At 36.1% G+C, this 16,400-nt stretch overlaps 2 protein-coding genes and 1 long non-coding RNA gene across 4 annotated transcripts; 2 read left to right on the forward strand and 1 right to left on the reverse strand.

Annotated features, from left to right (window-relative positions):
- Positions 1-6,473: 6,473 nt before the first annotated feature.
- LOC117133538 lies at positions 6,474-11,007 on the reverse strand. The gene is made up of 3 exons (XR_004457411.1): positions 10,820-11,007; positions 10,598-10,604; positions 6,474-9,878 (listed from the first exon to the last, which is right to left on the reverse strand). It is a non-coding gene; the product is annotated as an uncharacterized LOC117133538 (long non-coding RNA).
- Positions 10,646-14,391, forward strand: LOC103872152 (growth-regulating factor 4-like). Its single transcript, XM_009150501.3, has 4 exons — positions 10,646-11,728; positions 11,837-12,028; positions 12,279-12,573; positions 13,305-14,391. Exons 1-4 carry the CDS (start codon positions 11,518-11,520, stop codon positions 13,717-13,719), a joined length of 1,113 nt encoding a protein of 370 aa, XP_009148749.1. The 5' UTR covers positions 10,646-11,517; the 3' UTR covers positions 13,720-14,391.
- Positions 14,392-14,635: 244 nt separating this feature from the next.
- On the forward strand, positions 14,636-16,383 carry LOC103872151 (putative pre-16S rRNA nuclease). Of its 2 annotated transcripts, none has more exons than XM_009150500.3 (7): positions 14,636-14,993; positions 15,070-15,221; positions 15,312-15,369; positions 15,583-15,651; positions 15,743-15,838; positions 15,930-16,019; positions 16,106-16,383. In XM_009150500.3, exons 2-7 carry the CDS (start codon positions 15,073-15,075, stop codon positions 16,154-16,156), a joined length of 513 nt encoding a protein of 170 aa, XP_009148748.1. In that variant the 5' UTR covers positions 14,636-14,993; positions 15,070-15,072; the 3' UTR covers positions 16,157-16,383. The 2 variants fall into 2 exon arrangements, with proteins under 2 accessions (XP_009148748.1, XP_033145863.1); XM_033289972.1 differs by having other exon boundaries at positions 14,636-14,941.
- The last annotated feature ends 17 nt before the right edge of the window (positions 16,384-16,400 follow it).

Here is a 16,400-nt window from a genome sequence, read left to right on the forward strand (position 1 = left end):
GCTGATTCTTATTATGAGATTCATAAACTGGTTTATAGTCTTGGGTTGCCTTCGGAGATGATAGATGTTTGCATCGACAACTGCATGATATATTGGGGAGATGATGAGAAGCTAGAAGAATGTCGATTCTGCAAGAAGCCACAATTCAAGCCGCAAGGACGGGGACGTAATAGGATACCGTACCAAAGGATGTGGTACCTACCAATTACAGACAGATTGAAAAGATTGTATCAATCAGAGCAGACTGCTGAGAAGATGAGATGGCATGCCGAGCATAATCAAACGGATGGTGAGATGACTCATCCATCAGATGCAAGAGCCTGGAAACATTTCAACAAAGTATATCCGGATTTCGCTAGCAATAGCCGCAATGTGTATCTCGGACTATGCACAGATGGATTTAGTCCGTTTGGAATGTCAGGGAGACAATATTCATTGTGGCCAGTCTTTCTTACACCATACAATCTGCCACCGGAGATGTGCATGCAACGGAAATTGCTATTCTTGACCATATTAATATCTGGTCCGAACCATCCAAAAAGGTCCCTGGATGTTTTCTTACAACCACTGATAAAAGAGTTGAAAGATTTGTGTTCAATAGGGGTGAGGACGTATGACTGTTCAATGAAGACAAATTTTACGATGCGAGCGATGCTTTTGTGGACCATAAGTGATTTTCCTGCCTATGGGATGTTGTCTGGATGGACTACACATGGGAGATTAGCTTGTCCATATTGTAATGGAACGATAGATGCGTTTCAACTGAAGAATGGTAGGAAGACAAGTTGGTTTGATTGTCGCCGTCGGTTTCTTCCTATTGGCCATCCTTACCGAAGAAACAAGAATTTGTTTAGGCACAAAAGGGTTATGAGAGATACTCCTCCTCCATATCTAACTGGAGAACAAATTGAAGCGCAAATCGACTACTATGAGGCTAATGAAACAGTTCGTTGGGGTGGTAATTGGCATGTCCCTCGTAATATGCCCGATTCTTACATTGTTCATCATAACTGGCACAAGAAGAGTATATTTTGGGAGTTGCCATATTGGAAGGATCTTCTTCTACGCCACAACCTCGATGTGATGCATATAGAGAAGAATTTCTTTGAGAACATCATGAATACAATATTGAATGTCCCAGGGAAGACAAAAGACAACATAAAATTGAGGTTAGACTTGCCGGATATTTGCTCAAGAAGCGAGTTACATATTTAAAGCAATGGACAAATTCCCGTTCCGATATTCAGATTGTCTTCAGAAAAAAAGTCGGTATTGTTCAACTGGGTGGCATCAGAAGTGAAGTTCCCCGATGGGTATGTTTCGAATCTCTCTAGATGTGTTGAAAGGGTCAAAAGTTCTCCGGGATGAAGAGTCATGATTGTCATATTTTTATGCAACGACTACTGCCCTTTGCATTTACGGAGCTACTTCCAACAAACGTACATGAAGCACTTGAAGGTACGTAGTGTATTATATGACAATAATTTTATAACGGTCTATTTTGTAAAATAATATATGACTAACAATGTGTTTAATTGTTTTTGGAATATAAAAGGCATTGGAGTATTTTTCAGGGATCTGAGCACACGCACTCTTAAAGAAGAAGTTGTAGAACAGCTTCAGGAGAACATTCTCATCTTATTGTGCAACCTGGAGAAGATATTTCCTCCCGGGTTTTTTGACGTCATGGAGCATCTAGCTGTCCACCTTCCATATGAGGCATTGCTTCGTGGACCTGTACATTACGGATGGATGTATCAGTATGAGCGAGCCATGAAATATTTGAAGGGAAAAGCAAAGAACCTCGCCAAAGTTGAAGGTTCTATAATTGCTGGAAGTTTGACGGAAGAAGTTTCTCACTTCACATCGTACTACTTTGCGTCAAAAGTACGTACCCGGAGAAGAGCTCCAAGAAGATATGATGATGGTGGTGTTGCGCCAACATATGCAGTTGCTGGTGTTCCAGACATCTTTAGCCAGATTGGGCGACTCGGTGGGAAGTCTAAAGAGGTTTGGTGGTCGAGTGAACAAGACGCTCATAGTGCACACACCTATATTCTACTCAATTGTGAGGATCCATTGATGCGTTATTTTGAAAGGTAACATATATATGGACACTTCGAAACACATCTAATTAACTATAATAAGTTATATTAATTCGGAGAGATTCATTCCTATTATAAAATGTGATTTTACAGCCTATTTGTTTATCAAGTCGAAGAAACATTTCCTGGTATATCCACAAGTGACGTAGACAAAAGCAAAGATCAACACTTCATAAAGTGGTTGCGAAATCAGGTATTATCTCAAACTCTTTTTTCGTACATGATCGGTATTTAAACATTCTCTTTACTTTTGCACGTTGATTATAACGACGATGCAGATTATCCTAAATGGTTACACGAAGTAATTCAATCTCCACTTGTAAAGGTCACCACATCACAGATGTATTTCACGCGAGGCTATACTTTTCACACAACAGCGGGCGACCAGTAACTATGGAATATGTGTGAAAGGGGAAACAGATTTCTACGGGATCTTGACGGAGATTATTGAAGTCGAATTTCCAGGGATACTGAAGCTGAAATGCGTCCTCTTCAAATGTGAATGGTTCGACCCCGTCGTCAACAGAGGTGTTCGGTCTAACAAATTCGGTGTAGTTGATGTCAACGGTGGACGACGGTACAACAAATTCGAGCCTTTCATCTTAGCTCACAAGCAGACCAAGTTAGCTTCCTTCCATACCCTCGGATGAGAGATTCAGGTATAAATTGGTTAGCAGTGATCAAAGTTACACCTCGAGGACGAATCATCATTGGAGAAGAACTCCCATTGCAAGAAGAACAGATAAATGAAGTCGAGGAACCTGAACAAGAAATTGATGACATCCTTCTCATTGATCCGCATAATCACGAGTACGAAGACCTTACCGATGATGCCACAGACGAAGCTGTTGAAGACGAGTTTAATGAAAATGATGACATTTCTAGTGATGACGAGAATGTCGATGAATCCGATTGATGTATTTTCGATTTTGTGTAGTTTGTTTTATGAATAAGGTAATGTGAGAGTTTGTTTTATGAATAAGGTAATGTGGGAGTTTGTTTTGTGAATAAGAAAATGTGGGAGTTTGTTTTATGAATAAGTAAAAGTGGGAATTGTGGTTTGGAATATATGAATTAGAAGATAAGGAATTGTGGTTTGGAATGAAAATAAAGATAGGGTTTGGAATATATGAAGTATAAGATAAAGAATATGGGGTTTGGGGTTTCAGATTTTAGGGATTTAAACGGAATACTCGTTAACTCCTCGTATGTTGACGTCGAACTTACGACGAAGTCCTCGTTGATTCCACGTAGGAGAGATTCGTCGTAAATACCACGTAGGAAAGATTCATCGTAAATACCACACAAAGTAAATGATGAACGCGGCCCACTTTAATTCCACGTAGGATGGAATCGTCGTAAAAACCTCGTAACATAAATCATCGTAAATACCACGTAAAGTAAATGATGAACTCTGCCCTCTTTAATTCCACGTAGGACGGAATCGTCGTAAAAACGACGTAACCAAAATCGTCGTAAACACCTCGTACTGTAAAAACTAGAAAAAAAAAGAAAAAGAAGAAAGATACTGAATTTACATGTGGCAAGATTTTCAGCAATTATATTACTTAAGTCTCACTAACATAAATTCCAATATCTTCTTCTCTTCCTTTTTTCTCAAATTTTTATAATTTGAATAGGATTGGATTTGAGAGTATGATGTGAGATAGAGTGTGATTTGGGAGTTTGGGTGTGGGTTGAGAAGGAGAGTTACGGGTATATTTATAGGGAAGCTTTCCTCGGTAATTCCACGTAAGCATAATCGTCGTAAAGTCCCCGTATCTAAAAAACACGGGCCTTTGTAATTCCTCGTAACTTCCTCGTATAATAAAACGCGGGCCTTTGTAATCTCTCGCTGTTTCGTAGTAAAAAAAACACGGGCTCTGTAATTCGTCGTAAAATTACGAGGAATTTGCGACGGAATGTAATCTTATATATACACCCCGAGCGCTCACTCTTTCTTTCTTCTCTACTTCCTCTCCACTTCCTCTCCACTTCCTCCCTGTTTCGTTGCAATGGTAAGCCTCTCTAATTCCTCTCTAATTTGGTTAGTTTAGGTAGATTAGGTGGTTAGTATAGGGAATTTAGATAAGTTTACGGATCTTATGTTATTTAGTGTTGATTAGGTGGATAATGTTGGAAAATATACTGTTGACGAAAATTTCAAAAATTAATTTTTTTCTCAGGTTCGAAAAGGTAGACTTACTGCCCATTACAGAGAGATGTTCGGTAAGCCGGGTAGTCGTTTAGACCCGTCGTCTTCATCAGCTCCCGGTTCTTCGGGTCAGGAGACTGTCCCCGAGACTCAGTACACTCAGAGAGTCTTTGGGTCTCCTTCTTCTAGTGGACCATCGGTTCCTCCTCCCCCGATGGCTCCTCCTCCTGTGCCTCCTCCGATGGCACCTCCGATGCCCGCCGAGATTCATCCCGATTTGATGGTGCCTTCGAGTGCTCCTTACTCGTAGTACATTGTAGAGGACATTCTCCGTCTGCCAGGCAGAGAAGGTTTACCAGTCATCGACCCCGACCGACCGGACGGCACTTTGTGGTATGTTTCATTATTTTTTATTCGTTTTAAATTCTTATATAACTTTAAAAAAATAATTTATATTTTAAATTTGTATTTTCCAGGTTTGGGATTGACGGATGTCTTGCATCGGACGTAACCGACACGATAAAAGGTTACTTCTCCATGCCACATCCGAACTGGAGTAAGACGCCTCACTACGTCAGAAAGACGTGGTTCAAAATTTACGCTGTAAGTTTCTATTAATTAATTATATATCTTTAATTTTTTTCATTATTTATATATATATTTCTTTCTGAAAAACTAATTATAAATTATTTTTTCCAACAACAAAAATATAATTGGGCCTTGGGGATCACTGAGAGGGTGAGGAAGAAGTTTATCGCGAAGGCGAAAGTTCGCTTGTTGGACACGGTCTTCAACTGGAAAGGTGACTGGATCGTGAAGGGGTATGAGCGTGGCAAACCCGCTGAGCTCACCACGGATGTCTGGGATGGCCTCATCCGATATTGGCGTCTTCCTGATTCCATTAGAGTCGCCCAGTCTTGCTCTAACTCCCGTAACACAGTCGATGAGCACGGGAACGGGCCGATGCTTCACACTACGGGCCAAAAACCCCACGCCGGTGTCCGTTTGGAAATGGTAATTAAATATTTAATTATATTAAATTTTTAGTATATTTTTATATATATTCTAACAACTTTCTTAAATGTTTTTTAGGCCAAAGAGACGGGAGAATTCCCGTCTCTTATGCAACTTTACGAGAGGACCCACAAGAACAAGGCGGGCCGATTTATAGATGGCAAGTCCGAGCAAATCTACAACGATTTGGCTGCTCGGGTTGAAGAACGCCAGACCCAGCTGACCCAGCAGTCCACCGATGGATTACCCGTCACCTTATCCACACCTGAAGTGAATAAGATTTACGAGGAGGTAAATTTTCTAAAATTTTAATTTTTTTAATTATTCATTTAATTTAACTTTAAATTTTTACTAACAAAATTTATTTTTTGTTTTTAAGGTTGTCCCTAAAAAAAAGGGACGGACGTTAGGGATTGGTTCTGTCAACGATGTTCCGAGAGCGACATCGTCTTATGTTCAGCGACGGGATGATGAAGTCTCTCAGCTGCGTAGGGAGTCCGGTGAGCTGCGTAGAGAGTCTGCTGAGCTGCGTCACGAGTTGAGCTCGACGCGATCTGCATGCACAGCTCGTGTGGGTGGACTCGAGGGCTTCTTGGACGTTGTAGCGGCCACAAATCCGGAATGGAAGACTTTGTTGAGGACCATGCGACAACAAAATCCTATTCCAGGCGAGTCAACATCCGACACACATGCCGAGGCGGATGTAACGGCGGGGAGTGATGAATTCTATCGGGCGATTAACGACCCTTAGTTCTTTTTAATTTCGGTTCTTGTATTATGAATTCAAAACTTATTTATATATAAAATATTTTGGTTTTGATTTTTTTTAGAATTTTAATTTTATTAATAATTTAAATTATTTAAATTATTTTTTAATTATAATTTTTTATATTTCTGTAAAATAACGAAACGAAGTAAATTCGTAGCTAATTTTGCAACTTCTTTACGTGGAAGCTTAACGTGGTTTTTACGAGGAATTGTTTACAAGGAAATGACGTGGAAAGTGCACGTGGTCTTTACGAGGAAAGCTATCAAGGTATTTACGTTTACTTTACGAGTATTTATTTACGTGGGTTTTACGAGGAAAGTCTTTCATGGTATTTACGAGGAAACTTAACGACGTCCTTACGTGGAAGCTTTACGTGGTCTTTACGATAAAATATTCCTCTTCGCTTTTACGACGAAATTATTTCCTCGCTATGTTACGACGAATTAGCGAGGATATATGCGTTACGACAAACGTATAACGACGAAACGAGTTTCCTCGCTAATTCCTCGTAACACTGCTTTTACGACGAAGTCACGAGGAAAACTGTCCTCGTAAAACTTGTGTTTTCTTGTAGTGCAATATTATATCACATTATTTAATGTATATTATATAATTTCTATAAACTACAAATCATACCTTAAAAATATGTATGTTGCTTGATAAGTACGAGAGAAAACAAATTTCTCTTTGGTTTAGAATTCACATACAATAAAATGAAGAGTGGTACACTTATACAGATTATTCCATGTATACTATAAATAAAAATATTAACTAAAACAAAAAAGTCACCAAGTTTCAAAAAAAAAAAAAAAGTCACTACTGTGTAAAGGCGTTTTTTGCCGGACCACATGGTTTTAGGTACGTGTCTAAACTCAAGTGCGTTTTTTCTGATTTTCTTTGTATTTATAATTTCTTTGGTTATCACTTATCATTCACTTATTTGGTCTCCGTCTCTCACTTTATATAGTGGGACCCTTGTCTGCTCCCTCGTCGGAAACTAGAGCGTTCGTTGTCCGGCTCAGCTCACTAGATTTTTCAAATCCGCTAGAAATCGAGTGACCGGGTCGTCTTTTTTTTGGTCCACAACAACAATTCTAAAAAAAATTCTTTCTGTTCTATACAAGCATATGGAACACTAAAAGCAAATAAGAATGTGATGGTTATCATAGTATATTTTTCATAATTCTTTTTGAAATTATGGATAGTTTTGAGCGGTTCAAATGAAACGTTCTTTGTTTGGTGAGTGACTCAAGATTGTGGCTTCTCCGTATTTTGTTTGTTTCAAGCTCTCACACAATCACACTTAGTTTCCTTCAGATTTCATTATTTTTACACAGTTGGCTGTTATTTGTTTTCCCCTATAGTCAAGATGCAAGAAGTGCCAAGAGGTGTTACTTAGTGCACATGACTCATAAGTCATAACGTAACAAAAAACTTACTTGACAATATTCGAAAGATCCATATTTTAACACAGACATTCAAACAAAAGTTTATAAAGAAATACTGAACGTACTCGATGATATAACTGAGTAAGAGCAGCCGGGTCCCGCCTCTAATAAATTAGTATTCTGATATTTGTTTCTTATGGAAGAGCAGCAACGTTACGGCCTTACGGGTTTGGGTTATTTTAGAGTAGTGCATATAAATGCCGCCGAAACTGGTGCGGAATGAATAGAAGAATCTCTCTCTCTCTCTCTCTCTCTCTCTCTCTCTCTCTCTCTCTCTCTCTCTCTCTCTCTCTCTCTCTCTCTCTCTCTCTCTCTCTCTCTCTCTCTCTCTCTCTCTCTATATTACTTTATTTCCTAAAAACTACAAAATAATACTATCGTGGCATCACCAAATAAACATACTTTGAAATTAATGATTGTTTTTTGTATTTATTCAGCCAAGTGAAGAAATAAATGAATGTTTCTTACTTCATTTTAATAGATGTTTCTAAGTACTTTGCATGGTAAATATATCATTCCATGTTGTTGATATTTACATATACTATTACTGACCTATATCATATCTCTCCAAGTCTATAAACGCTCAGAAATAATACACTTTTAAGATGTAAACAAGTTTCAATTTCTTTGAAAATACAAAAATCGCATAATTTGTATAAAAATAATCTAATCGCCACCAATCCACCATACAGTTAGTGTTAGCCATGTTCAATATATAAGTAAAAATGTTACTAGTAATTAAAAACTTCCAAATGCATAGACGTTCCACATTGTTTTTATGAATAAAAATGTTAAAAGTAAAGACGGTTACAAATTTAATTAAATAAATTAAATAGTTTACTAGCTAAAAACAAACATAGTTACATATTGCATGACAAAAGAAATGAACATAATTAAATCAGTAGAAATGCAAAATTTTAAAATAGTGATATGGTAAACTACAACGCTAAATCCTAAAGATAAATCAAGCAATTCATTGTATTAAAAAATCATGTATTAGAAATAATACACTTTTGATAGCATCCAGAGATCTTGATACTGCAGCTCTCTCCAAGTGGAGTTTACAATAACATTTAAATGATATCAGTACTCCAAAGTGATTATTCTCAGAATCTGATACTACATTTGTAACACAATCTCTGAAACAAATGACATCTGTATCACATCAATTGAAGGTTACTCTACATCACATTGAATGAATCTTAATAACACTATCTTAATAGGGTAAGGTAGGGTTCTCACTTCTCTTTTATCCTTAAGCTACTACATATGGAATTACAAAGGAAGTGATCTTTCCAAGGCAGGTAGCCATAAACACTGCAGGTTACTATCACTACATCTTGCAGTGCTTTCTTTCTTAGATTTCTGACATACATAATTTTATGTTAAATAAAGACTACAAAATAATACTATAATTTCTGACATACATAATTACTTTATTTCCTAAAAACTACAAAATAATACTATCGTGGCATCACCAAATAAACATACTTTGAAATTAATGAATGTTTTTTGTATTTATTCAGCCAAGTGAAGAAATAAATGAATGTTTCTTACTTCATTTTAATAGATGTTTCTAAGTTTTACTTTGCATGGTAAATATATCATTCCATGTTGTTGATATTTACATATACTATTACTGACCTATATCATATCTCTCCAAGTCTATAAACGCTCAGAAATAATACACTTTTAAGATGTAAACAAGTTTCAATTTCTTTGAAAATACAAAAATCGCATAATTTGTATAAAAATAAACTAATCGCCACCAATCCACCACACAGTTAGTGTTAGCCATGTTCAATATACAAGTAAAAATGTTACTAGTAATTAAAAATTTCCAAATGCATAGACGTTACACATTGTTTTTATGAATAAAAATGTTAAAAGTAAAGACGGTTACAAATTTAATAAATAAATTAAATAGTTTACTAGCTAAAAACAAACATAGTTACATATTGCATGACAAAAGAAATGAACATAATTAAATCAGTAGAAATGCAAAATTTTAAAATAGTGATATGGTAAATTACAACGCTAAATCCTAAAGATAAATCAAGCAATTCATTGTATTAGAAAATCATGGTTAGCTACCCAACGTCTAATTTGATAGCATCTAGAGATCTTGATACTGCAGCTCTCTCCAAGTGGAGTTTACAATAACATTTAAAGGATATCAGTTGACTATGGAGTTAGTCAAATCCAAAGTGATTAATTATTCTCAGAATCTGATACTACATTTGTAACACAATCTCTGAAACAAATGACATCTGTATCACATCAATTGAAGGTTACTCTACATCACATTGAATGAATCTTAATAACACTATCTTAATAGGGTAAGATAGGGTTCTCACTTCTCTTTTATCCTTAAGCTACTACTAGGGCTGTTCAATATGGTAAAACCGAACCGTACCGAACCGAACCGAACCGAAATAGACAATATGGTTTGGTTTTGGTATATACCATATAAACCGAATGGATATAATTTTATAAAAACCGTAGGATTTGGATATGGTTTGGTATATAACCGATTAAACCGAATAAACCGAACAAAACCGATTAAAAGTAGAAACATGTAAATATGTATCTATTTTATAACAATACATGAAAATCTATTTGTTATATAAGTTAAATTTGTGTTAATAACTATTACCATCATGTTATAGTAATAAATAACCTTATATAATTTGTTAAACACTTGAACTATAATTAAATAACAATACATCGCAATTCATACATCTTATTTTCTAAGTCTTTTTTTTTTATCTTTTTTGCTTTATTTTAGTATTCACTAAATTAATATGAAGATGATAAATTTGATGAAAAATAATTAATGGAAAATTTTCACAACTTTTTTCTTATCTATAAACAAACATAGTTTCGTGTTCAATCGAAAAATTATGACTTTAATGAACACTAAATATGGAAGAGTGGAAAAACTTTTCTTTCATGTTTCTGTTTTGTTTCAAATTTTTATTTTCAAAATTTCAGGCTCTGATTTTAATTATAGATTTGATGATTTTATTTGATGGTAGAAACATTTTTACATTTTTGTTCATTTATTTGAACATGTAATATATTTTTAAGAAATGAATGTGCTAACAATATGACTCTAAAATTCATTTTATATGATCTCAAACTAAATAATTATGTTTTTTGGTATAAAACCGAATAAACCGAAAACCGACGGTATATAAACCGAACCGAACCGGAGTAAATATGGATTTAGAATGGTAGTTATATTTTACTAACCGAAATACCGAAAACCGAAAAAAACCGAACCGAAACCGAACCGATATCCGGATTGAACACCCCTAGCTACTACATATGGAATTACAAAGGAAGTGATCTTTCCAAGGCAGGTAGCCATAAACACTGCAGGTTACTATTACTACATCTTGCAGTGCTTTCTTTCTTAGATTTCTGACATACATAACTTTATGTTAAATAAAGAGGGAAACTATTTTCACTCAAGAACACGAGGGCTGGGAATTTTAGCAGAACCGAATTGAAAAATTCGGTTTCAGTAATTTTTTTTGGTTTTTGATTTGGTTCGGTAATCGGTTAGTTCGGTTTTCTAACAAAAAAATTCAAGCAGTACCAATCTTAATCGAAATTCCAAACTGAACTAGCCAAATTCTAAACTGAAATAACATAACTAACCGAAATAGGCGACATACCAAAATTCGAACAGAAATAACTAACTAACCGAATAAGCAAACTAACTGAAATTAACCAATTTTTTTTGAATATTTAAACCGAAAATTTAACCGAACTAACCGAAAAACGAAAACTTTGGCAAATTTTTTAAAAACCGAAACCTGAAACGAACCAAAAATTTTTCGGTTTACTTCGGTGATATTTCAACCGATCCGAACTAACCTAATAAACCAAACCCCGCATGTCTAAAGAACACTATCAACTATAAGACCTTTGTTTGGGTATCTTTGCTTATTAAGCCAGATTTTCTTAGACACAAAGAAGTGGAGAAATACTATCCCATTTTCTCTGTCTCTCCACTCCATGGACTTGCAACTGAAGCAATGGAGAATTCAGCAGCAGAATGAGTCAGAAGAACAAAGCTATGCAACTAAGATGTCCAAGTCTTTCTCCCATCAGATTCAATCTCAAACTGCAACTTCTGCTACTGCTCTACCTCTCTTTGTTCCTGAACCCACCACTTCTTCATCCTTCTCATGTTTCTCTCCTGATTCTTCCTCGTCTAGGTTGCTCAGTAAGCGTGCAAGGAATTTTTTCCACTTAAAAGTTGAAACTATTGCTGATTTGTTTGTATGGGTTTTGTCTGTATTTTGTATGTGAATTTTGTATGTGAATTTTGTAGAGATGGGAAACTTGTTTAGCTTGGCACAGTGGCAAGAACTTGAGCTACAAGCACTGATATACAGATACATGCTGGCTGGTGCTTCTGTTCCTCAAGAGCTCCTCTTGCCCATCAAGAAAAGTCTCTTCCATCAATCTCATTTGAACTTCCTTCACTATCCTCTGCAACATAACTTCCCCCATCACCAACCCTGTGAGTCTCTCTCTCTCCCTTGTCTATACGTCTAATTTTGATATAATCTTTAAGATATATAAACTATAAGTTATAAGCTCGCTAAACAATAAAGTAAATATATTATATATGGGGCTCCTTTGAAATCCTGTTTCTAGAAGACCTATGAGCAACATAGAAGAGAAACTTGATGTCATGAGTACGTTTTTCGTTGGTTATTAGTATGTTAGTAACAACGTGTTACTAATGAACACACACTAATATAAAACAGGGTACTGGGGAAGAGGAGCAGTGGATCCTGAGCCAGGGAGGTGCAAGAGAACGGACGGGAAGAAATGGAGATGTTCGAGGGATGTTGTAGCCAGTTACAAGTATTGCGACCGCCATATCCACCGTGGTCGAAACCGTTCAAGAAAGCCTGTGGAAACCACCACAAATGCTGCCACAAATGCCGCATCTTCTTTTGCCTTAGGCGAGAAGCTTGGGCAGGGACCAGACAATCTTTTCTTCTCCTCTAGCTCTTCTCATTCTTCAACTCAGCATCTCCACCTTAATAGTCATCAAAGGTACCAAAAACACTTTGTTTAATTCAAGTCATTGATAGCTTTGGTCAAGAGTCTTCAGACAAGAATATTGCACAGAAGACTAATTATTTCAGTAAAAAAAAAGACAGAAAGACTAATTACAAAGAATTGAATACATATATTTTGGTAGATGTGTTGAAGTAGTTATAACTCTTTTTGTTCGGGATTTGTGAATAGTTATTTCACTGTGAAGTAATGCTGTAAGGAAAGGTGTAATGTTGGCAATTAGGTGACAGAGAGTTTTTTTTTTTTGGCAATTGGGTGACAGAGAGTTATTATCATCATTTTGTGAACAAAATAAAAACTCATATTCTTCTTTTCCTTCCTTTGTTGAATAATATTGATAACAGTTGGATTTGATAGAATCTATTATTTTGCTAGTTGGGTGAGACTTTTCAATCACAGAAATAGAAAGAGAGAGATGTATTTGAAATGATGAGATGGTAGGACCTCAGTGAAAGCTGACCAAACCTGCATAGCAGAAAAAAGCTCTCAGATTCTGCAACCACTTCCCCTTAAAACACATATGAGGAAAAGCTTTCAGATTCTAACCAAGTCTCTTTGATAATGGAAAATTATGTAGAGTTAGTAGTACTTGGTTATTGAGTTAATCAATCTTTAATCTCTACTTAAATATACGAAACTTTCTTGTTTGGATCACCTTTTGAAAATGTTCATGTCTTGTTGTAATCACAAAAGTTTGTCTCTCACAGTTGTTCTTCAGAGATGAAACAAGAAAGCAACAACAAAAAGAGACCATATGAAGCTCACAATAATGGAAGAACAAACGATGGTCACATCCTGAGGCATTTCTTTGAGGACTGGCCACAATCATCAGACTCAACCTCACGTCCAATGAGCTCATCGACTTGTCATCATTCCATCTCCATGCCCAGTTACGCTTCATCAGATGTTTCTCTAAAACTTTCCACATGCAATGAAGAAGAAGAAGCAAACATGATTAACAACAACAACAATGAGAAGGAGCATCAACAAAACATGAATTGTTTGAGCAGTGGAGGAAACGACTACAATATGGATGGACCATTGGCTGAAGCCTTGAGGTCAGCCTCTCCGACTTCCAGTCTTCTTCAACAAATGGGAATCTCAACTCAAATCTTTCGTTGAAGAAAGTGTTATATGAAACAAATCCTCTTTTAGCTACCTTTGAATATGCCTTTTTGCCAAAAAATTATGTCAGTTTTGAGTCTTTGTACAAGCAGATGGAACTTAGCTTTACAATCAAGACTTCCAGTAACATCAGTGAGATATTTTATGCATTCAAAGCTGCCTATCAGTCCTTTCTTTTAAAGTTTTCATGAATTTGCTGGTTACAGAAAAGATTTGGTTACAATGTCAATGATTAGGAGTCATTCTAATCTATTGAAACCTAACCTACATTGAAAACTGAAAATCATACCTAAAGTGAATCGAGAAGGGAACATTGGATTCTTTCACTACTAATCTGTGAAGCAAAACATAAAATACTGAACAAGGGAGTTAAAGCATAAAACTCGATTAAGTTAATAGTATTTAAATAAGGCTTGGAATTTTGAACCTAACTAAACCTCCGAACCGAACCAAACTTTTGGTTAGTTTGGTGAGAAGTTCAGTTCGATTCAGTAGGTTTTCTAAAAAAACTTCAGTTTTAGGTTCGGTTCGACAACCGGTTACTTCAATTTTCTTCTTTAAAGAACCCAAACCGAACCAACCAACTTTCAAATTAAAATAAACGAACTAATCGAAATTAACCAAATCTATCCAAAATTTTAACAAAATTAAACCAAAAATAAAGGAAATCAAAAAGTAGAATTTTCAGAAATTGATTACTGAACTAGCTGAATACTGAAACAAACTGAACTTTATTTCAAGTTAATTTAGTAAGATTTATGTTGAACCAATTACATTACCGAACCGAATAATCCAAACTAACCAAAAACCGAACTACCCGAACTGAATAACTCGAAACTAACCGAATCCGCATGCCTAGATATAAGTGTAGAAGCAAACCTTAGAATTGATACAAGAATGCTGTAAATCCGGTTTAAGTTAAATCGATCGAATGCCAGAGAACCAGTATATTACCAATCAGCTGGTTCACGGTTTGAAGGAAACACTCCGCTCTAACTGAAGGGTTTAAGAAAGAAAACACCACCTTATAAGATTGGAATCTCACCCTTCACGTTCGAACTATACAGAAGCGAACCGAACCGGAATAAACCTTAACTGGTCCGGTCCATCCCTTAAACCCTTCCATCATCTCGCTCGGCTTCCCTAGAAGCCCATTTGATCAGTTTCAAAGTTTCCGCGTTTCAGTCCCAACATCAATCTAAAGTTCCAACCTTTGTTCGTATAAAGCTCTAAAAACCTTCTCAAACACTTGTTTCATTGTCTAATTGAAGGTTTCTAATACAGCAACCCTCAAAGCTCTGCACTTTATTTACAAATATTTGATTTTTAATTCTCAAATTTGTACAGGAAATGAAGTATGTGAAGCCATTGAGGTTACTGGGTGATGCGTTGAAGACAAAAGTGTCAGTACCTGGTCGGTTTCTCGGGTTAGATGTGGGTGATAAGTATGTTGGATTAGCTGTTTCAGACCCTTCTAATATGATTGCGTCTCCTTTGAGGTACACAGGTTCCTTCTAATATATATATATATACATATCAAACTTGATTCAAACATTGAAGCTGTTGCTATGCTTTAACTTGTGTTTCAGTGTTCTGCTAAGGAAGAAAACAAACATTGACTTGATGGCTACAGATTTTCAGAATCTGGTACGTGCTTGCTTTCTTCCTGTACTCTCAACTAGAGTCTAGACTTGATCTTAAACAAGATTCAGAGATTTTAGATCAGTGTATAGCTTGATAGTTTAGATCAGTGTGTACCAAGATTGTTATGGTTGATCAATACTTAGATGTTTAATCTATTAACAAATCTACTTATGAACTCTATTCTAGTGCACCAATCACTTGCCTTTACTCATGCAGGTCAAGTCATTTTCTGTGTCTGGCTTAGTAGTTGGTTATCCTTTTGGCAAACTGAACAACGTAGAAGACGTAAGTTTTCTTTTTCACTGACAGTGTTGTTCCACTGCTCTGTACTTGCACTTATAAACCATAAAAAGAAGACTTTTCAAACTTGGAACAGGTTGTGATTGTGAATCTTTTCATTGAGGAGCTTCGTAAAACCGAAAAACTCAAGGATGTGAAGTACACTTATTGGGACGAGCGGTTATCATCAAAGGTATAGATTTTCTTTTACAGATTTTCAAAAATCTTGCAAGCCATTGTATATAGTATAGAAGCCTTTGGATCTCATGTAATGGTGGCCACAGACCGTTGAACTGATGTTGAAGCCTTTGAAACTGCATCCAGTTCAAGAGAAGACGATGTTGGACAAGTTTGCCGCTGTAGTTATACTTCAGGTACGGTTACTAGTTCTGCATTGGTTAGAGACTGATGAAGTCTGTCTTCTGATGAAACCTATGTTATGTTTGGTTGTTACTTGCAGGAGTATTTAGATTACGCAAACAGGTATGTAAAAACTGAGCCAGAAGAGTGAAAGAGAAACGGGTAGTGACAAGTTAGATTGGATGCTAACAGTCTCCTATAATCAGCTATAAGAGCTAGTTTCAGATAAATGAGTATGATTTGTTGTGAAACTATCATCTCACAATAATATCTCTCACGACCTTTGTTTTGGGCAGTAATCATATCTTTAAACTTTAGGCAAATATGAATAAGGCCTTTGTGTTACTACTATGTACGTACTTCCAATGTTCGAGTCAAGCATCTCTTAGCTTCCT

This window comes from Brassica rapa, chromosome A04 (genome assembly GCF_000309985.2).
Source record: "Brassica rapa cultivar Chiifu-401-42 chromosome A04, CAAS_Brap_v3.01, whole genome shotgun sequence".
Taxonomy (NCBI): domain Eukaryota; kingdom Viridiplantae; phylum Streptophyta; class Magnoliopsida; order Brassicales; family Brassicaceae; genus Brassica; species Brassica rapa.

Bases quoted from the DNA above. Each gene is read 5' to 3' on its own strand.
- LOC103872152 (XM_009150501.3), top strand. From the start codon at position 11,518: ATGGACTTGCAACTGAAGCAATGGAGAATTCAGCAGCAGAATGAGTCA. The intron at 11,729-11,836 runs GTAAGCGTGCAA...TGAATTTTGTAG, and splicing joins TTCCTCGTCTAGGTTGCTCA to AGATGGGAAACTTGTTTAGC. The intron at 12,574-13,304 runs GTACCAAAAACA...TGTCTCTCACAG, and splicing joins CACCTTAATAGTCATCAAAG to TTGTTCTTCAGAGATGAAAC.
- LOC103872151 (XM_009150500.3), top strand. From the start codon at position 15,073: ATGAAGTATGTGAAGCCATTGAGGTTACTGGGTGATGCGTTGAAGACA. The intron at 15,222-15,311 runs GTACACAGGTTC...CTTGTGTTTCAG, and splicing joins ATGATTGCGTCTCCTTTGAG to TGTTCTGCTAAGGAAGAAAA. The intron at 16,020-16,105 runs GTACGGTTACTA...TGTTACTTGCAG, and splicing joins CCGCTGTAGTTATACTTCAG to GAGTATTTAGATTACGCAAA.